Source organism: Pseudophryne corroboree, chromosome 2 (assembly GCF_028390025.1).
Source record: "Pseudophryne corroboree isolate aPseCor3 chromosome 2, aPseCor3.hap2, whole genome shotgun sequence".
Taxonomy (NCBI): domain Eukaryota; kingdom Metazoa; phylum Chordata; class Amphibia; order Anura; family Myobatrachidae; genus Pseudophryne; species Pseudophryne corroboree.
Window position 1 is genome coordinate 903,361,787 of NC_086445.1, and position 23,019 is coordinate 903,384,805.

At 45.3% G+C, this 23,019-nt stretch overlaps 1 protein-coding gene across 1 annotated transcript in view; it reads right to left on the reverse strand.

Annotated features, from left to right (window-relative positions):
* MYL10 (myosin light chain 10) overlaps positions 1-22,489 on the reverse strand; it is a 99,761-nt gene extending 77,272 nt beyond the window's left edge. The window contains exon 1 of the mRNA XM_063956055.1: positions 22,384-22,489. Within this exon, the coding sequence (XP_063812125.1) occupies positions 22,384-22,386 (3 nt within the window). The 5' untranslated portion in view covers positions 22,387-22,489. The remainder of the gene's footprint in view (positions 1-22,383) is intronic.
* Positions 22,490-23,019: the final 530 nt, after the last annotated feature.

Genomic DNA, 23,019 nt, shown 5'->3' on the forward strand with positions numbered 1-23,019 from the left:
TTCAAGCCTATACAACTGAGCACGATATAGGAGGTGGAATGCACCTGTCTCAAGCGCAGTGGAGAATGATTTCAACGTTGTGCAAGGTTCTGCAACCTTTTGAACTTGCCACACGTGAAGTCAGTTCAGACACTGCCAGCCTGAGTCAGGTCATTCCCCTCATCAGGCTTTTGCAGAAGAAGCTGGAGACATTGAAGGAGGAGCTAACACAGAGCGATTCCGCTAGGCATGTGGGACTTGTGGATGGAGCCCTTAATTCGCTTAACAAGGATTCACGGGTGGTCAATCTGTTGAAATCAGAGCACTACATTTTGGCCACCGTGCTCGATCCTAGATTTAAAACCTACCTTGGATCTCTCTTTCCGGCAGACACAAGTCTGCTGGGGTTCAAAGAACTGCTGGTGACAAAATTGTCAAGTCAAGCGGAACGCGACCTGTCAACATCTCCTCCTTCACATTCTCCCGCAACTGGGGGTGCGAGGAAAAGGCTCAGAATTCCGAGCCCACCCGCTGGCGGTGATGCAGGGCAGTCTGGAGCGACTGCTGATGCTGACATCTGGTCCGGACTGAAGGACCTGACAACGATTACGGACATGTCGTCTACTGTCACTGCATATGATTCTCTCCCCATTGAAAGAATGGTGGAGGATTATATGAGTGACCGCATCCAAGTAGGCACGTCAGACAGTCCGTACTTATACTGGCAGGAAAAAGAGGCAATTTGGAGGCCCTTGCACAAACTGGCATTATTCTACCTAAGTTGCCCTCCCACAAGTGTGTACTCCGAAAGAGTGTTTAGTGCCGCCGCTCACCTTGTCAGCAATCGGCGTACGAGGTTACATCCAGAAAATGTGGAGAAGATGATGTTCATTAAAATGAATTATAATCAATTCCTCCGTGGAGACATTCACCAGCAGCAATTGCCTCCACAAAGTACACAGGGAGCTGAGATGGTGGATTCCAGTGGGGACGAATTGATAATCTGTGAGGAGGGGGATGTACACGGTGATATATCGGAGGATGATGATGAGGTGGACATCTTGCCTCTGTAGAGCCAGTTTGTGCAAGGAGAGATTAATTGCTTCTTTTTCGGTGGGGGTCCAAACCAACCCGTCATTTCAGTCACAGTCGTGTGGCAGACCCTGTCACTGAAATGATGGGTTGGTTAAAGTGTGCATGTCCTGTTTATACAACATAAGGGTGGGTGGGAGGGCCCAAGGACAATTCCATCTTGCACCTCTTTTTTCTTTCATTTTTCTTTGCGTCATGTGCTATTTGGGGGGTGTTTTTTGGAAGGGCCATCCTGCGTGACACTGCAGTGCCACTCCTAGATGGGCCAGGTGTTTGTGTCGGCCACTAGGGTCGCTTAGCTTACTCACACAGCTACCTCATTGCGCCTCTTTTTTTCTTTGCGTCATGTGCTGTTTGGGGAGTGTTTTTTGGAAGGGCCATCCTGCGTGACACTGCAGTGCCACTCCTAGATGGGCCAGGTGTTTGTGTCGGCCACTAGGGTCGCTTAGCTTACTCACACAGCTACCTCATTGCGCCTCTTTTTTTCTTTGCGTCATGTGCTGTTTGGGGAGTGTTTTTTGGAAGGGCCATCCTGCGTGACACTGCAGTGCCACTCCTAGATGGGCCAGGTGTTTGTGTCGGCCACTTGGGTCGCTTAGCTTAGCCATCCAGCGACCTCGGTGCAAATTTTAGGACTAAAAATAATATTGTGAGGTGTGAGGTGTTCAGAATAGACTGAAAATGAGTGGAAATTATGGTTATTGAGGTTAATAATACTTTGGGATCAAAATGACCCCCAAATTCTATGATTTAAGCTGTTTTTTAGGGTTTTTTGAAAAAAAACACCCGAATCCAAAACACACCCGAATCCGACAAAAAAAATTCGGTGAGGTTTTGCCAAAACGCGTTCGAACCCAAAACACGGCCGCGGAACCGAACCCAAAACCAAAACACAAAACCCGAAAAATTTCCGGTGCTCATCACTACCTGAGATGGCAATTTTTTGGGGAGAAGTGAAACGGAAATCTCAGCTTTCCGTGTTTGGAGTGATATCAACACTTATCAGGGGTACCACTGGTGAAATCTGAGATTTCGCAACTGTAAAGGGGGGTACACATGGAGAGGAGAGATAAGTGCTTAAATTCTAAGCAATCTGACTAGATTGCTTAGAAGTTAAGCACAGATCTCTCCGTGTGTACCCCCCACAGCAATAGCGATGCACGGCACTGCGCGTCGCTATCACCGGTGCTAGATTGCATGGCTCAGTGTAGCACATCGCTCATTTCACCCGCTGGGCACCCCCCCTTCCCCGTCCGTCCCCCTCGCTCAGCATACATTGAGCTGTGCTGAGCAGGGGGGGGGGATGTGTGCTGAGTGGTCTGTGTTAAGATCGCTCAGCACACATCTCTCCTGTCAGTACTGGTCTTTACCCTTTCTGTGAATAGGGGGAATCAGTGAAAAGCCTTGTTATCACTGATAAAGGGCTTTCACTGCTCCAGCTATAACAAGGAAGTTAGGATTGGTTGGTACTTTATCTCTCTCCACAAGGGTTATGTTTATATTTAGATTGTACATCTACTATTTTATACAGTATATGGTGTTCTTTTAAGGGACATAATTAATACTAGCATTTGCATGAAAGTAATGTTATAGCTGAAGTAAAGATTTAAATATTAATGATGATTAGAAAGATGCATTAGTAGCAGTTTGGCTAATGCCATGATTTGTAAGTACACTCACTTCCTCATATGCAATGCAGTTTACAAGTTGAGTTATAGATCACTATTGATTGGGGCTTTGTCACTGGATGTTTACAGATAGAATAACTTAAGCGGAGACATACAGGGATAAATGAATGGGCAGATAGATAGATAGATAGATAGATAGATAGATAGATAGATAGATAGATAGATAGATAGATAGATAGATAGATAGATAGATACAGGGGTTAAAGTGAGCCGGAACGGGGCGGAACTGCGTTCCATCAGTTCCACTTGGAGACGGAACGCAGTTCCTCCTCCTCCGGCTCACCTAACCCGATGTGTGGCCGGCGCTGCAGGGAGATGCCGGGCACCCGCTGAGATTGTGTTACCAGCGGGTGCCCGGCTCCCTCTCCACAGCGACAACCGGAGGCAGGAGCTCAGTACTGAGCTCCGGCTTCCGGCGCTGTCACTGCGCTATGGTAGAGACGTCAGACGTCTCTCCCATAGTGCCGAGGAGCGGACGCCAAGAGAGGACTGCAGAGGCCGGACACGGGAGCGGGGCGCGGTGAGCATTGAGATTTTTTTTCCTTTCTGTAGCGGCGCATCTACTGGGGGCAAACTGCTGGGGGGCATTACTACTGAGTGGCATATACGGGGGGACAAACTACTGGGGGGCATTACTACTGGGGGGCATCTACTGGGGGCAAACTACTGGGGGCGCGCGCAATATGTTTGCTACATGGGCGCCGTGGGGGGGGGGGGGTGAGTTCCACCACCTCTCTAGGACCACTTTAAGCACCAGATAGATAGATAGACAAAACATTAGAGCATAGCTTTGCAACATTCAGCACAGTGGGGGTCAATCCGAGTTGATCATAGCTGTGCTAAATTTAGCACAGCTACGATCATCTTCCTGACATGCGGAGGGGATGCCCAGCACAGGGCAACAGGGATAGCCCACCCCGCATGTCAGTTGCCCCCCCCCCCCCCCCAGGACAAGTACAAAAGCATCACACAGCGACGATACTTTTGTACTTGTGGAGTAACTCCCGGCCAGTGCAGCTCCTGCGGCTGGCCGGGAGTTGATCATCGCTGCCACTGGTCGCAGCAGCTGCATGTGACGTCACGCAGCCGCTGCGACCCGCCTCCCGCACTGTCCGGCCATACCTGCGTTGACCGGACCGCGCCCCCATAACGGCGGCCAAACGCTGCCGTGCCGCACCCTCCCGCCCAGCGACCGCCTCTGCCTGTCAATCAGGTAGAGGCAATCCCTAGGAAAAGACGGCCTTTCGGCCGTCCGGCATGCGCAGGCGCCCTACGGCACCGACGCATGCGCAATTTCCGACCCAATCGCTGCGCTGCAATAAACTGCAGCGAGCGATCGGGTCGGAATGACCCCCAGTGTATGGATGTCAACATATGCAAAGGTCATATTTTAATTATAAGAGATTCTTTAGTATTATTGTATCTGGGCAGTACATGCTTTATATTTCAGTGAGTAATAATTACTGTTCGTAACAATCTATATAATCAGTATTGACATAATCAGTGTATATTACATTTACATGCTCAATTAAATGACACCTTTGGAATGGTATACAGCACCTTCATGGAGGGATACAAGTGTTGTTTATTTCAATAGCAGATTTTTTGTTTTGTGAGATGAGCCAAATCCTTATTTTAATCAACTGGGAATTTAGAAGAAAAAAACCTGTTCTATAGAAGTCAGTCAGCTCTGTGTATAAACTGAAGAGTAAAATAAAGTGACAATCACACATTTTCTACTGTCTATTATTTAAGTGTTAGATTAGCGTGTGCTGTAGGGTCTCTAAATATCAACATATATTATTTTTATAAAAGTTACCGTCATGATTATGACATAATTAGGAATTAAAAATATGACATGTTGTAATGTGTGGAATCCATATGTGGAATCAGAGCATGGGTTAATATAACTTTGCTGACATACCAACTGTCTATTGCCACTATCCGGGCTCTGAGCTGTGTCCTGTTATAAAAGGGGCTGTTTATATTTAGATATTCTCACCCAGCTAAAATCAGCCTATGAGATAACCTTTTAGTGAACCAATAGTACCTAAAATATTAAATCTCTTTGAAGTCACAATAGGACAAAGGGCAAACTCAGATCTTATCATTGTATCTATAAATAGATCTTATTCTTAATTAGAGATGAGCGGGTTCGGTTTCTCTGAATCCGAACCCGCACGAACTTCATGTTTTTTTTCACGGGTCCGAGCGACTCGGATCTTCCCGCCTTGCTCGGTTAACCCGAGCGCGCCCGAACGTCATCATGACGCTGTCGGATTCTCGCGAGGCTCGGATTCTATCGCGAGACTCGGATTCTATATAAGGAGCCGCGCGTCGCCGCCATTTTCACACGTGCATTGAGATTGATAGGGAGAGGACGTGGCTGGCGTCCTCTCCGTTTAGAATAGATTAGAGAGACACTTGATTTACTAATTTTGGGGAGCATTAGGAGTACTCAGTACAGTGCAGAGTTTTGCTGATAGTGACCACCAGTTTTATTTATAATCCGTTCTCTGCCTGAAAAAAGCGATACACAGCACACAGTGACTCAGTCACATACCATATCTGTGTGCACTGCTCAGGCTCAGGCCAGTGTGCTGCATCATCTATTATCTATATATAATATTATATATATCTGATTATCTGTCTGACTGCTCAGCTCACACAGCTTATAATTGTGGGGGAGACTGGGGAGCACTACTGCAGTGCCAGTTATAGGTTATAGCAGGAGCCAGGAGTACATAATATATTATATAGTGAGTGACCACCAGACACACAGTGCAGTTTATTTAATATATCCGTTCTCTGCCTGAAAAAAGCGATACACACAGTGACTCAGTCAGTCACATACCATATCTGTGTGCACTGCTCAGGCTCAGGCCAGTGTGCTGCATCATCTATATATATTATATATCTGTCTGACTGCTCAGCTCACACAGCTTATAATTGTGGGGGAGACTGGGGAGCACTACTGCAGTGCCAGTTATAGGTTATAGCAGGAGCCAGGAGTACATAATATTATATTAAAACAGTGCACACTTTTGCTGCAGGAGTGCCACTGCCAGTGTGACTAGTGACCAGTGACCTGACCACCAGTATATATAATATTAGTAGTATACTATCTCTTTATCAACCAGTCGATATTAGCAGCAGACACAGTACAGTGCGGTAGTTCACGGCTGTGGCTACCTCTGTGTCGGCACTCGGCAGCCCGTCCATAATTGTATATACCACCTAACCGTGTTTTTTTTTTCTTTCTTTATACATACATACTAGTTACGAGTATACTATCTCTTTATCAACCAGTCTATATTAGCAGCAGACACAGTACAGTGCGGTAGTTCACGGCTGTGGCTACCTCTGTGTCGGCACTCGGCAGCCCGTCCATAATTGTATATACCACCTAACCGTGGTTTTTTTTTCTTACTTTATACATACATACTAGTTACGAGTATACTATCTCTTTATCAACCAGTCTATATATTAGCAGCAGACACAGTACAGTGCGGTAGTTCACGGCTGTGGCTACCTCTGTGTCGGCACTCGGCAGCCCGTCCATAATTGTATATACCACCTAACCGTGTTTTTTTTTTCTTTCTTTATACATACATACTAGTTACGAGTATACTATCTCTTTATCAACCAGTCTATATATTAGCAGCAGACACAGTACAGTGCGGTAGTTCACGGCTGTGGCTACCTCTGTGTCGGCACTCGGCAGCCCGTCCATAATTGTATATACCACCTAACCGTGGTTTTTTTTTCTTTCTTTATACATACATACTAGTTACGAGTATACTATCTCTTTATCAACCAGTCTATATATTAGCAGCAGACACAGTACAGTGCGGTAGTTCACGGCTGTGGCTACCTCTGTGTCGGCACTCGGCAGCCCGTCCATAATTGTATATACCACCTAACCGTGGTTTTTTTTTCTTTCTTTATACATACATACTAGTTACGAGTATACTATCTCTTTATCAACCAGTCTATATATTAGCAGCAGACACAGTACAGTGCGGTAGTTCACGGCTGTGGCTACCTCTGTGTCGGCACTCGGCAGCCCGTCCATAATTGTATATACCACCTAACCGTGGTTTTTTTTTCTTTCTTTATACATACATACTAGTTACGAGTATACTATCTCTTTATCAACCAGTCTATATATTAGCAGCAGACACAGTACAGTGCGGTAGTTCACGGCTGTGGCTACCTCTGTGTCGGCACTCGGCAGCCCGTCCATAATTGTATATACCACCTAACCGTGGTTTTTTTTTCTTTCTTTATACATACATACTAGTTACGAGTATACTATCTCTTTATCAACCAGTCTATATATTAGCAGCAGACACAGTACAGTGCGGTAGTTCACGGCTGTGGCTACCTCTGTGTCGGCACTCGGCAGCCCGTCCATAATTGTATATACCACCTAACCGTGGTTTTTTTTTCTTTCTTTATACATACATACATACTAGTTACGAGTATACTATCTCTTTATCAACCAGTCTATATATTAGCAGCAGACACAGTACAGTGCGGTAGTTCACGGCTGTGGCTACCTCTGTGTCGGCACTCGGCAGCCCGTCCATAATTGTATATACCACCTAACCGTGGTTTTTTTATCTTTCTTTATACATACATACTAGTTACGAGTATACTATCTCTTTATCAACCAGTCTATATATTAGCAGCAGACACAGTACAGTGCGGTAGTTCACGGCTGTGGCTACCTCTGTGTCTGCACTCGGCAGCCCGTCCATAATTGTATACTAGTATCCAATCCATCCATCTCCATTGTTTACCTGAGGTGCCTTTTAGTTGTGCCTATTAAAATATGGAGAACAAAAATGTTGAGGTTCCAAAATTAGGGAAAGATCAAGATCCACTTCCACCTCGTGCTGAAGCTGCTGCCACTAGTCATGGCCGAGACGATGAAATGCCAGCAACGTCGTCTGCCAAGGCCGATGCCCAATGGCATAGTACAGAGCATGTCAAAACCAAAACACCAAATATCAGTAAAAAAAGGACTCCAAAACCTAAAATAAAATTGTCGGAGGAGAAGCGTAAACTTGCCAATATGCCATTTACCACACGGAGTGGCAAGGAACGGCTGAGGCCCTGGCCTATGTTCATGGCTAGTGGTTCAGCTTCACATGAGGATGGAAGCACTCAGCCTCTCGCTAGAAAACTGAAAAGACTCAAGCTGGCAAAAGCACCGCAAAGAACTGTGCGTTCTTTGAAATCCCAAATCCAAAAGGAGAGTCCAATTGTGTCGGTTGCGATGCCTGACCTTCCCAACACTGGACGTGAAGAGCATGCGTCTTCCACCATTTGCACGCCCCCTGCAAGTGCTGGAAGGAGCACCCGCAGTCCAGTTCCTGATAGTCAGATTGAAGATGTCAGTGTTGAAGTACACCAGGATGAGGAGGATATGGGTGTTGCTGGCGCTGGGGAGGAAATTGACCAGGAGGATTCTGATGGTGAGGTGGTTTGTTTAAGTCAGGCACCCGGGGAGACACCTGTTGTCCGTGGGAGGAATATGGCCGTTGACATGCCAGGTGAAAATACCAAAAAAATCAGCTCTTCGGTGTGGAGGTATTTCACCAGAAATGCGGACAACAGGTGTCAAGCCGTGTGTTCCCTTTGTCAAGCTGTAATAAGTAGGGGTAAGGACGTTAACCACCTCGGAACATCCTCCCTTATACGTCACCTGCAGCGCATTCATAATAAGTCAGTGACAAGTTCAAAAACTTTGGGTGACAGCGGAAGCAGTCCACTGACCAGTAAATCCCTTCCTCTTGTAACCAAGCTCACGCAAACCACCCCACCAACTCCCTCAGTGTCAATTTCCTCCTTCCCCAGGAATGCCAATAGTCCTGCAGGCCATGTCACTGGCAATTCTGACGAGTCCTCTCCTGCCTGGGATTCCTCCGATGCATCCTTGCGTGTAACGCCTACTGCTGCTGGCGCTGCTGTTGTTGCCGCTGGGAGTCGATGGTCATCCCAGAGGGGAAGTCGTAAGCCCACTTGTACTACTTCCAGTAAGCAATTGACTGTTCAACAGTCCTTTGCGAGGAAGATGAAATATCACAGCAGTCATCCTACTGCAAAGCGGATAACTGAGTCCTTGACAACTATGTTGGTGTTAGACGTGCGTCCGGTATCCGCCGTTAGTTCACAGGGAACTAGACAATTTATTGAGGCAGTGTGCCCCCGTTACCAAATACCATCTAGGTTCCACTTCTCTAGGCAGGCGATACCGAGAATGTACACGGACGTCAGAAAAAGACTCACCAGTGTCCTAAAAAATGCAGTTGTACCCAATGTCCACTTAACCACGGACATGTGGACAAGTGGAGCAGGGCAGGGTCAGGACTATATGACTGTGACAGCCCACTGGGTAGATGTATGGACTCCCGCCGCAAGAACAGCAGCGGCGGCACCAGTAGCAGCATCTCGCAAACGCCAACTCTTTCCTAGGCAGGCTACGCTTTGTATCACCGCTTTCCAGAATACGCACACAGCTGAAAACCTCTTACGGCAACTGAGGAAGATCATCGCGGAATGGCTTACCCCAATTGGACTCTCCTGTGGATTTGTGGCATCGGACAACGCCAGCAATATTGTGTGTGCATTAAATATGGGCAAATTCCAGCACGTCCCATGTTTTGCACATACCTTGAATTTGGTGGTGCAGAATTTTTTAAAAAACGACAGGGGCGTGCAAGAGATGCTGTCGGTGGCCAGAAAAATTGCGGGACACTTTCGGCGTACAGGCACCACGTACAGAAGACTGGAGCACCACCAAAAACTACTGAACCTGCCCTGCCATCATCTGAAGCAAGAAGTGGTAACGAGGTGGAATTCAACCCTCTATATGCTTCAGAGGTTGGAGGAGCAGCAAAAGGCCATTCAAGCCTATACAATTGAGCACGATATAGTAGGTGGAATGCACCTGTCTCAAGTGCAGTGGAGAATGATTTCAACGTTGTGCAAGGTTCTGATGCCCTTTGAACTTGCCACACGTGAAGTCAGTTCAGACACTGCCAGCCTGAGTCAGGTCATTCCCCTCATCAGGCTTTTGCAGAAGAAGCTGGAGGCATTGAAGAAGGAGCTAAAAGGGAGCGATTCCGCTAGGCATGTGGGACTTGTGGATGCAGCCCTTAATTCGCTTAACAAGGATTCACGGGTGGTCAATCTGTTGAAATCAGAGCACTACATTTTGGCCACCGTGCTCGATCCTAGATTTAAAGCCTACCTTGGATCTCTCTTTCCGGCAGACACAGGTCTGCTGGGGTTGAAAGACCTGCTGGTGACAAAATTGTCAAGTCAAGCGGAACGCGACCTGTCAACATCTCCTCCTTCACATTCTCCCGCAACTGGGGGTGCGAGGAAAAGGCTCAGAATTCCGAGCCCACCCGCTGGCGGTGATGCAGGGCAGTCTGGAGCGACTGCTGATGCTGACATCTGGTCCGGACTGAAGGACCTGACAACGATTACGGACATGTCGTCTACTGTCACTGCATATGATTCTCTCAACATTGATAGAATGGTGGAGGATTATATGAGTGACCGCATCCAAGTAGGCACGTCACACAGTCCGTACTTATACTGGCAGGAAAAAGAGGCAATTTGGAGGCCCTTGCACAAACTGGCTTTATTCTACCTAAGTTGCCCTCCCACAAGTGTGTACTCCGAAAGAGTGTTTAGTGCCGCCGCTCACCTTGTCAGCAATCGGCGTACGAGGTTACATCCAGAAAATGTGGAGAAGATGATGTTCATTAAAATGAATTATAATCAATTCCTCCGCGGAGACATTGACCAGCAGCAATTGCCTCCACAAAGTACACAGGGAGCTGAGATGGTGGATTCCAGTGGGGACGAATTGATAATCTGTGAGGAGGGGGATGTACACGGTGATATATCGGAGGGTGAAGATGAGGTGGACATCTTGCCTCTGTAGAGCCAGTTTGTGCAAGGAGAGATTAATTGCTTCTTTTTTGGGGGGGGTCCAAACCAACCCGTCATATCAGTCACAGTCGTGTGGCAGACCCTGTCACTGAAATGATGGGTTGGTTAAAGTGTGCATGTCCTGTTTTGTTTATACAACATAAGGGTGGGTGGGAGGGCCCAAGGACAATTCCATCTTGCACCTCTTTTTTCTTTTCTTTTTCTTTGCATCATGTGCTGATTGGGGAGGGTTTTTTGGAAGGGACATCCTGCGTGACACTGCAGTGCCACTCCTAGATGGGCCCGGTGTTTGTGTCGGCCACTAGGGTCGCTAATCTTACTCACACAGTCAGCTACCTCATTGCGCCTCTTTTTTTCTTTGCGTCATGTGCTGTTTGGGGAGGGTTTTTTGGAAGGGACATCCTGCGTGACACTGCAGTGCCACTCCTAGATGGGCCCGGTGTTTGTGTCGGCCACTAGGGTCGCTAATCTTACTCACACAGCTACCTCATTGCGCCTCTTTTTTTCTTTGCGTCATGTGCTGTTTGGGGAGGGTTTTTTGGAAGGGACATCCTGCGTGACACTGCAGTGCCACTCCTAGATGGGCCCGGTGTTTGTGTCGGCCACTAGGGTCGCTAATCTTACTCACACAGCTACCTCATTGCGCCTCTTTTTTTCTTTGCGTCATGTGCTGTTTGGGGAGGGTTTTTTGGAAGGGCCATCCTGCGTGACACTGCAGTGCCACTCCTAGATGGGCCCGGTGTTTGTGTCGGCCACTAGGGTCGCTAATCTTACTCACACAGCTACCTCATTGCGCCTCTTTTTTTCTTTGCGTCATGTGCTGTTTGGGGAGGGTTTTTTGGAAGGGACATCCTGCGTGACACTGCAGTGCCACTCCTAGATGGGCCCGGTGTTTGTGTCGGCCACTAGGGTCGCTAATCTTACTCACACAGCTACCTCATTGCGCCTCTTTTTTTCTTTGCGTCATGTGCTGTTTGGGGAGGGTTTTTTGGAAGGGACATCCTGCGTGACACTGCAGTGCCACTCCTAGATGGGCCCGGTGTTTGTGTCGGCCACTAGGGTCGCTAATCTTACTCACACAGCTACCTCATTGCGCCTCTTTTTTTCTTTGCGTCATGTGCTGTTTGGGGAGGGTTTTTTGGAAGGGCCATCCTGCGTGACACTGCAGTGCCACTCCTAGATGGGCCCGGTGTTTGTGTCGGCCACTAGGGTCGCTAATCTTACTCACACAGCTACCTCATTGCGCCTCTTTTTTTCTTTGCGTCATGTGCTGTTTGGGGAGGGTTTTTTGGAAGGGACATCCTGCGTGACACTGCAGTGCCACTCCTAGATGGGCCCGGTGTTTGTGTCGGCCACTAGGGTCGCTTATCTTACTCACACAGCGACCTCGGTGCAAATTTTAGGACTAAAAATAATATTGTGAGGTGTGAGGTATTCAGAATAGACTGAAAATGAGTGTAAATTATGGTTTTTGAGGTTAATAATACTTTGGGATCAAAATGACCCCCAAATTCTATGATTTAAGCTGTTTTTTAGTGTTTTTTGAAAAAAACACCCGAATCCAAAACACACCCGAATCCGACAAAAAAAATTCGGTGAGGTTTTGCCAAAACGCGTTCGAACCCAAAACACGGCCGCGGAACCGAACCCAAAACCAAAACACAAAACCCGAAAAATTTCAGGCGCTCATCTCTATTCTTAATCCATTTATTTTACCATTCATGATCAACAAGACATTTGCAGCTATTAATGTTCTATACAACTCGATGCATAAAGTATGTGAGACTCAATTACCAGCCAGAGAGCTAGAGAACTCACATATCTCCCTAATTGGGTTATATTTGAGAATGATGTCTACCACAGTGTGTATGAATACACAGCGATAAAACAGGGTTGTAAATTCTATTATAATATACCCAACCTTCTTTTAGAGACTTCACAAGGCAGGGGTGTTACGGAATAAAAATGGTTTGAAAAATGTTGACTATAATTAATCAGTCTTTGAGGGATTCAATCTGATTCCCTCTTCATGTAATTGCTGTCCACGCAATTGCCATTCAGTAGTTCAACAGATTAAATGACTATGGCCCTCATTCCGATTTGATCGCTCGCTAGCTGCTTTTAGCAGCAGTGCAAACGCTAAGCCGCCGCCCTCTGGGAGTGTATCTTAGCATAGCAAAAGTGCGAACGAAAGATTAGCAGAACTGCTCGGAAAAATTTTCATGCCGTTTCTGAGTAGCTCCAGACCTACTCCTACCTTGCGATCATTTCAGTCTGTTTAGTTCCTGCTTTGATGTCACAAACATGCCCTGCGTTCGTCCAGCCACTCCCCCGTTTCCCTGACACGCCTGCGTTTTTTAGTACACTCCCGGAAAACGCTCAGTTACCTCCCAGAAACACCCACTTCCTGTCAATCACTCAACGATCAGCAGTGCGACTGAAAAGCGTCGCTCGACCTTGTGTAAAACTGCATAGTTTTTTGTGGAAGTACTTTGCGCGTGCGTACTGCGGCCCGTACGCATGCACAGAAATCCTGATTTTTAGCCTGATCGCTAAGCTGCGAACAACGGCAGCAAGCGATCAACTCGGAATGAACCCCTATGACTGAGTGCTAATTTTGGGTATGGGTCGTTGGCTCGACACAACTTAGTTCGACAGTCACTAGGTCGACCACTATTGGTCGACATGCATTAGGTCGACATGGTCATTAGGTCGACATGTACTAGGCCGACAGGACAAAAGGTCAACATGCATTTTTTAAAACTTTTTTTGGTGTTGTTTTCTTCGTTAAGTGACAGAAACCCCAATTAGTGCACAGTGGGGGTCATTCTGACCCGTTCGCATGCTGCTGGTTGTTGCAGCGGTGCGAATAGGTCAGATCTGCACATGCGCGGTGGCCCCAATGCGCATGCATATCGTTGCCCAGCGACGGCCGTCGCCGGGCAACGACCAGAAGACCGAAGAAAGCGATCACTGGCACGATCGCAAAAAGATTGACAGCAGGAAGGCGTTCCGGGGTGGCAACTCATCTTTTCCTGTGAGTGGTGAGTCCAACGCAGGCGTGTTCAGGCGTTTGGAGGGCGGATGTCCGACGTCAATTCCGGGATCTGCATCGCTGGATCGATTGCACAGGGTAAGTAACAGTTACCCTGGTCTACCTCTACACAAAACATTTTTTGCAATGCAAAGCTGCACAAGCGTTCGCATCCTTGCTAGGAAAAAAGCCCTCCCCCATAGGTGGCGTCTAGTGGATCGCACGGGCAGCAAAAAGTTGCTACGTTCAATCAACTCAGAATGACTCCCTGTGTCCCCTCCCATGGCTTGCTTCAGTCGCCATGTTTCGAGCAAGAGTTTACCATTCCCAATTGTAGTCCACGTGGATCGCAAAGTATGAAAAAGTAAAAAAAAAAAAAAATTTTAATACTCATGTCGACCTTTTGAACTGTCAACCTAGTACATGTCAACCTAATGATCAAGTTGACCTATTGACCCTGTCGACCTAATGCAGGTCAGCGAATAGTGGTCAACCTAATGACTGTCGACCTAAGTGGTGTCGACCTAATGACCGTATCCCTTAATTTTTATGATCTTCTTCCTTTTAATTTGGGTCTGGTGCTGATCCTGATGTTCCTGGGCTGCGGAAGCTTCTCCCATGGCTGGGCTATGAAAGCATTAGACACTCTTGCCTGTCGCAATCTTTCCCAGGTGGGCTCTGATCTCCGACCCTGACCACTGTGCTGCTCCCACCATGTCCATGATGCCTCCTGAGTCTAACTTTGGCTGCTTTTGAGTTCCTTCTCATGCCTGCAGCCCCCCGAATACACTCCTGGCTAATCCACCATGTGAGCTGCTGAACCAACACATAGTGTGCCGGAAACACTAAGTAACCTTTAATACAGAGAAACCGAGGCAGACACTGTGCTGTGACTGTTCACAACACAGACACTGGTTCCTGGGCAAACCCAGTTTCCGTGACGTATACCACACAGACTGGTTTGCAAGCAGTGCAATTATACAACTTTTAGTTTTGACTTATATGCCTTAGTTCCTTGTATGGCTTATCTCACACACTGTAACCTTTCTAGAGTGCTCAAAATGTATGCCTCGTCTGGTACGCCCATGGATGAGATGAAAAATATATGGATGGTTATGTAAGGGCCCTAGCATCTAGCTTTAGCACGCTGCAACCTCATTTTGTGTAATCTCATCTAGGGTTGTTTAGTCCACCCAGGATACCACCTATGTAGTGCGCCCAAAATGGCTGCCGTGTGGGGTTACCTTTTGGGAGTGGGATATATAATCCATGAAAGTTATCATGCAAAATGGCTACACCAACCCTGCATTATGTTTATTGTGCCCATTATGTTCTTTGTTATTTGGGTTTCTTCTTTTGTGTATCACTAAAACTCTGTGCTATGATTTTGATGTTGTTAAGTGACTTTGAGTCCTGCAGGAGAAAAGCGCTATATAAATAAAATTATTATTATTATTATTATTATTATTATTATTAATTTAAGGAAGTCAATTGCATAACAGTATATTTACTGTGTTTTACATATTTTTATACTTTAAGCATTGTGACATAGTTTGTCATATTAAATTGTTAATAATGTTCTGTATTTTTATGCTTGCTAGTTGGCTTGGTTATTCTAAGCACTACATACCAGAAATATAGGAAATTGTCATGTTTATTATAACTCTGTTTAACTAAGGTTTGATTGAAGTGGAATATACAAAACATCAGGGAGAAACTAAGAAGTTCCCCGAACTGTCATATTTGTAATCAAGTCCAGGTGGTAGCAGTGTTTAACAATCAGAGATTCATGGTGAGTTGGACATAATGGGCCTAATTCAGATGTGGTTGGAGTGATCATTGCTGCACAGATATGGTCATGCAGCAGTAGGCATCTGGTATAAGTCGACGCCTCCTGCATGCATTAGTTATCTGTGCTGCGTCCTAGGATGCAGCATCGGATCACTTGCGATACTATCGGCCGGCTATATGGGGTCACTGAAGCTGGACTACTGCAGCTCTGACTAAGAGGCCAGGAAATCTCCATTTTCCTATGGAGATCCTGGCCTCAGCACTGCCCCAAAATGGAGGCAACATGTCTGTTTTGGGAAATGCAGTCCGTCGCTGCCCCCTCCCTGCTCCCAAATGGCTACAGACTGTCAATATCTTGATGTCTGCAGCTGTAGTGAGTCCTTCGATGCAAGACCCGTACTACCTATGCGCAGTAGAGGTCCGGCGCAAGCGCAAAGCACCAAACATCCGCACTGTGCGTTATGTGCCTGAATTAGGCCCAATTTGCATCTAAATCGCAAGTGCAAAGTGACCAGAAAAAACACACATTTTGCTTAGCTTGCACAGCTGGACATAACGCATGATTATCCCAACTCAGCAGAAGTAACAGATGTACCTAGTGTACACCAGGAGATGTGGCATGACGGTGGTTATAACAAAATGCTAAAATGACAGTACAATATGCAAGTATGCAATGCCATAGCAGGGCTCAAATGCACCCTGGGCCAGCCCCTCTGCCCCACACATGCCGGGCAGCTCTCCAGTGCCATTCCCAGCACTGTGCATGCCAAAAACAGGTGCAAACAGAGCAGAGATGATGACACAATTTCGGTCTCCGCTCACACACCCATAGTAATGGCCCGGTAAATATGTACTGCGCATTGTCACAAAAGGGTGCACTTGCACTTCCTTCCATTGGAGTAGAAAAAAAGGGTGTGGCGATTCATACACACCTTTCAGTAGCCACATCACTTGTGCGGGCCAGCTTACTGATGTAAATACACACTGATGATAACTACGGTCACCAGCACTAGATAGCCACCAATGCATCCAATTCAACATAAGCCCTACTGTCTGTATTTTTTGTGATAAATAGCCCACAAATGCTCTAACGTCTTGTAACTATGATCTAAGCTTGAAGCTCAATGTAAAAGTCAAGCTCCACCTAAAAAATTATTTTTAACTGCTAAGAACTTTTTTCTTTAATGCCTTGTATTTTTACAGGGACACGTTGATTTCCTAGCTCAGGTGGTACATTCCAGACAGTTTATCAGAAGAGCATCTATTTTCAGACATATGAATCATTGCCACTAAAATCCCCCTGCATACACAGCTCACTCCAATGTGTCGCCAAACTCAATAAACCCTCCCTGGACTCACTGGAATATAAAAATAGAGAAATACTTTTATGTCACCCTCGGTTACATTCCAGTGTTCTAGTTAAAACAACACAGCCTCCGCTCAGACAATTTGTGTGGTCTCTCATTGTACACGTCATTACTGTTTCTCAGTATCCAACAGCTCCAGCTAAACGTGTAATTATTTTCACTCTGCCACTTTTGTGTGGACTAATCCTTTAAAAGTAGATTTACCAAGCATTAGAAATGTTACTATGCCTTCAACGTTCCTGTAATATTGAAGAATCCCTTCAGAAAGAACAAACTCCCAGCAGAGTTCATTTGACATAATTACTACTTGAACATTTCTAGAGGATTAAAAAACAATTATCAGCTTTTGCACATTCTTATAACACTAATACAAATACACTTATTTCATTCTTTTGGCATTTTATCCATTTCCATCCATCTGAAAGGCTGTTAAAATAAATAAATATATAAATACGTAAAAAAATTACAATTTCCCAGGAATAAAGATCAGATTTGCCATTCTAAATAATGAAATAGCTCAGTCCAGGGTTTTTCTAAAATGCGGGTCTGCAAAACTGGAGATGTTGCCCATAGCAACCGATCAGGTTCTACTTGTCATTTATCTAGCATCCTCTAGTAGATAATAGCTAGAATGATTGGGTTGCTATGGGTAACATCTCCACTTTTGTAAACCTATAGTTTAGTAATTAAGGGGGTGATTCAGACTGGAACATTGCAGCGGCAGCGTTCGCAGTCTGGTCTCTGGTGTGGTGTGCGCACACAATGCAAAAGCATCTCACTGGTGCAATCGTATGTGCCTGAATGACAGGCAGGGGCAGTCACGGGGCGGTTTGCGGGAACGGCGACGGCATTGGGGCGGGCGTGATCCTGACAATGCAGACGTGCCCGGCCTCTTGCTGGGGCGGGCCACGGTGGCTGTGTGCAGGGCCGCCATCAAGGGGGGACGGCGGGTACTCCAGTCCCGGGCCCGGGGTGAGATGGGGCCCGGGTGGTTGTTGGGTGGATCATGGAGCCAGGTCAGCTGCCTGCCTGCGCATCCGCAGGCAGCCATGGAAGAACAGAGGCAGAGGCTGAGCCGCGGCCAGCGGTCATATTTACATACAGAGGCGGCCGTGAGTCAATCGGAGCTCACGGACCGGCAGACAATCCGATTGGGTCACGGCCGGCTCTGTATGAAGAATATGACTGTGGCTCTCTCTCGGTGGCTGTCTGCATGAAGAATATGACCGCGGCTCTCTCTCCGTGGCTGCCTGCATGAAAAATATGACCGCGGCTTTCTCTCCGTGGCTGACTGCCGATGCGCAGGCAGGCAGCTGACCTGGTCCCCTGATCCACACTACAACCACCCAGACCCCCTCAAAAGGTAGTTTGAGGAATGCAGGGAAGGGGGGGGGGGGGGGAATCGGACGGTGGGAGGGGGCCCTGCCTTGTGAGGGTCAGTCCCGGGCCTCATCATTTCTGGTGGCAGCCCTGGCTGCGTGACATCACACGCAGCCGCTGCGACCCAAAACATGGCGATTAGCCGCCTGTCTAGAGCACTTTCATTGATTGGGGGCCTAATTTAGACGATGGTGTGCTGTTACCTTCCATCTCTGAATCTGACCTGGGTCTATGTGACCAGAAATATACATGCATACATAACAGATACTGGCACTCCCAAGGTTTGAAAGGATATATATGAAATTGTAAACCCGGCACTCCAATCAGTAAAATGACATAATAGTTGCCAGGTTGCCCTCTACCATAGGCCAGTCTGCTATATGAATAAATAAAAACACCATGTGGCGGCACTGAAACTTGAAACAAATGAAGCTGCACACTCCTGTATGCCAGCGTTTCAGTAAGGACTAATGCGCCCCTACACAATGGGCGATAAAACTGAAAGATATGAACGATCTCGTTCATTAATGAACGAGATACCGTTCATATCTTTCAGTGTGGAGGCAGCAACGATGAACGATGCGCGGCTCCCCCCGCGCTCATTCATCACTGCTGCCCCGTCGCTTGTGCATGCAGGCCAATATGGACGATCTCGTCCATATTTGCCTGCGCTGCTATGAAGCCAGGTGATGGGGGGAGTGAAGAAACTTCACTCCCCCGTCACTGCCCCCCCCCCCGCCGCCAGGTCGCCCGTCTGCCGTATCCGCTGTCGGGCAGCTTGGCGGCGGATCACAAGTGTGTAGGGTCCTTTACTTTTGTCAGGACCCAATATCCTGAACACATCAGAATAAGTGTGACCAATTAACCCCAACCCGCTGAATACTATTCTTGCGGACTGGGTTGTTGGTGCTGCTGCTCATATTCTGATGTATCCAGGACATTGGGATAATTGATATTTTACATTTGCATCATATCTGAGCCTCATTTTGATGTGGGATCATATAGAGGAGCCTTTGTGACTGTATTAACAACACTGGAAATTGTCTTCTACCATTGAGAAAACTCTATGATGTTGAACAGGGATTCCCATTTTCCAGATGATCCCCAGGGCAGAGATTTATACAGATGTGTCCTCATACATCTTGCCTCAATACGCCATGCAGCGGGAGATGCCTGGCGTGAGTGAGCTGACATGTCCCGTGCAAGCGCCAGGTGTCTTTTATTCCTAAAAATGCGTCATATTCGCATCGCTATGTAAATAGGGCGCACAAGCAGCTTTTGCTGATTAAAATTATATGCAGCATGCTTATATTCTGTGTGCAACTGCGTCTGCATACGAAATTTTCCAGGAAACACTGTAGCATAGCATTTCGTATGGAGGGTATGGAGGTTAGATGTAAATGGACACTTATATTTGGAAGGGGAGGCATTTGATATGCCGACTGTCAGGATCTGGCATGCCGGCGGTCAGGATCCCGACAGCCGGCATAACATAATAGACCCATTTGGAAGAAGGTGAAAAACTTCCTTTATTTATTTCTGTGGGCTGATTTTCTGGACTAACTGCGCTGTAGCATTCACCCGATTTTATTCATTATATCACCATAATGTGTAGTTACGGCTCTGCTCCTACACTTCCATAAACCCTGTTCTGTCAAGGTCTGCAACCTGGAACTATCCCTCTAAAATAGGAACAGTTCAGAGGTGTGTTGTATGGGTAACCATTGAGTTTGAAAGCTCTGATTCTAGACAGTAAAACTCAGCTGCACTGCAAATGTCAATATAATTTCAAACATCTCAAATTTATTGAAGTATTTAGATAAATTATTTATGAATGTTCCAAAAAAACAAAACAAAAAAATCCTTTCTCTATTGATTCAGCTTGATTTCTATGGTATAAATAATGATATGTTTTTTCAAATATCCATGGGAAGATGCATAAATGAAAAGTAAATGCCAATAGATATTATTTATAAATGAGCATCCCCGCTTTTCTACTCTTTAAAATTATAGCTAATAGAAGCTCAATTTAGAAAAAAAACTGTGTGGTGTTGAAGAGCAGAATTGTCTGTCTCATTGAAATAATACTATCACATCCCAGCAAACAGGCAGTAAAGGACTCGGAATTACTATATAATTGCACAGTATCCTGTGTGACCCATTTACCCTGCTATATAATTGTCTGTCCCCCCTCTTCCACTGTTTTTTTTCAACTGCATTAACCACAGCTGAATAAAGTATCTCAATCTAAAAATCACTTAGCAATGTACCTAAGATACTGCAGAGACAAATGGGAAGGTAGGAGCAATGCGTTACATGGTGTACCAGGCAAATTAGTCCATGTTGGTGCCAGTGATCAAAACAATGGGTTCAAGATGTACTACATTTGTAATTAACTTTGTTTTTTTTTTTTTAATATGTATCAACAGGTTGCATTGTGGGTTATTACACAAGTATTTATCAGGTTAGAGCTCCAGGGCTCAATAAAACTTGTTAACACACAAGTGAATTGAATACTGCTCATGTTATTTGCCGTATTTCTGTCTGATCTATGAAAAAATTCCCACTATGTACCTAGCCCCATCTCCAAGAAAGACTTTTTGAAAAAGTCATTACTCATAATTATAGGTAACATCTTAGGGCAGTTGCAAAATGATATTGTACTTATTGCACTTGCGTAATGCCAAGTATCACACTGGGAAGGACAGTTTACTGAAGGTGAGAAAAATACAACATTCATACAATATGTCACGTATTCCAGAAAAAACTGTCTTGCTGCTTATCATAATTTGCAATCAATCATTAAAAATGTTTAATGTGACCAGAGCGTAATATTTTTTAATTAATGTATCCATTTATTTATCTGTCAACACTGCTAATTGTTTCCCAAGGCAGCAAATATACATGAATGAGGAGAGCAATAATTTTCACAACAGAAACATAATCCCTAAATTTTCTGCGCTGAGTTCTGTTAACTCACCATGAGATCTATATTTACTAAGCATAAGACCATATGGAACTGGCTACATCTGCATGGTTTATGGATCTTTCATGGTTAATGGGTTGACCCTTCTTACCAAGCTCTGGAGTAGAGCCCCGATAACTAACACCATCTGAAGATGGCATTTGCCTTTCTGCCCTTGTGTGGACAAGCTTCTATTAGAGCCACTGTCCTGGCAAGAAGTTTTGCTTAAACTCAGACAGGGATTTATTCTGCATGTGGTTGGTATTAAAAATTTACATGGACATATCTATAAAATCTGACATTGCTCCTGACAGTTGTCAGGGCATTGTCCCTCAAAGGGCATGTCAACAGTCCTTGAACGTCTCTATTAAATGTTCCATCTGAGGTACAACCTCATCAGCTCATGTGTTTAATATATGCAGCAAACATCAGGCGCCAAGTATTTTACATAAAAATTAATAACATGTTCCAAAGTTCATTGAAATATATAACAAGCCTAACCCTGAGAACTGAGCTACTGACCCCAAAACCACTATTAAGGTGCATACACACGGTGAAATTTTGGCTATGCGATATTGACTATGTGTGCTTGCGATATTGGCTATGTGTGATTTTGACTATACTTTAGTACTAGATAGTCAAAATTTACTTGACTGCACAGTCTATCTAACCTTGCGATACCAACCCTGTGGGACCGTGCATCAGAATCGCATCGGTATCGCAAGGTGGCTAATACCTTGCGATTTGCACTAACCTTCCTTGCGATTTTGACTATATAGTCAAAATCACAAGGTAATATTGCACCCTGTGCACACACCTTTAGGATCCACTATTAATTAAACCTTGTTATAGAAGCAAAAAAATTACTTTTCTTCCAGCTTTCTAGCTCATTGGTATCCTAATTAAATATTTGCTATCTAAAGATAAAATACAAATGGGATAAACCTTGACATGCACATATGTAATTTCAATTTGAGCATGTCACTTATATAATATAATTGAAACATTACACTTCATATAGCCGTTAACAGTCTGTTGTAAATTAATATTATCCACCAATATAAAAATTGATAGAGAAGATAAGGTTGTTAATATATTCTCAACAAGTCTTACCATGCTGCCACTGCTGTTTCCCCTCTGTCAGTGCCAACTAAATCCATAGTGATTGTCTTTTTATAGTGTCACTAAGGATTAAATATGTTTGTTCCAAGTTTAGACAATAGATGCACGGCTGGAAAAGTTCTGTAACTGGATCTCAGAATTATCCGAGGCACCTGTTCCAGAGGGCCCTTGTTTTTCAGAGAAATATTAGTTGGTTGTAGGAAGCCCTTTTAAAATTGACTTTAAATGCTTCTGGAACAGCACATGCCTAATGGTATGCAGTTCAAACCTCCATGTGATTTCATAGCCACATACAGAATGCTAAATAGATAATAGGAAATGGCCGATGTGATCCTGTACCTGACTTACAGTCATTTAAAGATACACAAATGAATTTAGTTACAGAGTCTTGTGTTTTGAATATTTATAGAAAATTATATTTTTATCACTGAGCTTCCTCTCAATATTCAAAAATGTTCTCCAAACAATTTCAGTGATATATTGTTATTAAAGTACTCTAGTAGATGGGGGACATTTACTAAGAGCGGAGAAGGGAGCCAGTGGAGAAGTGCCCATGGCAACCAATCAGCACTGAAGTAACATCTATAATTTGCATACTATAAAATTATAAAGAGCTGCTGATTGGTT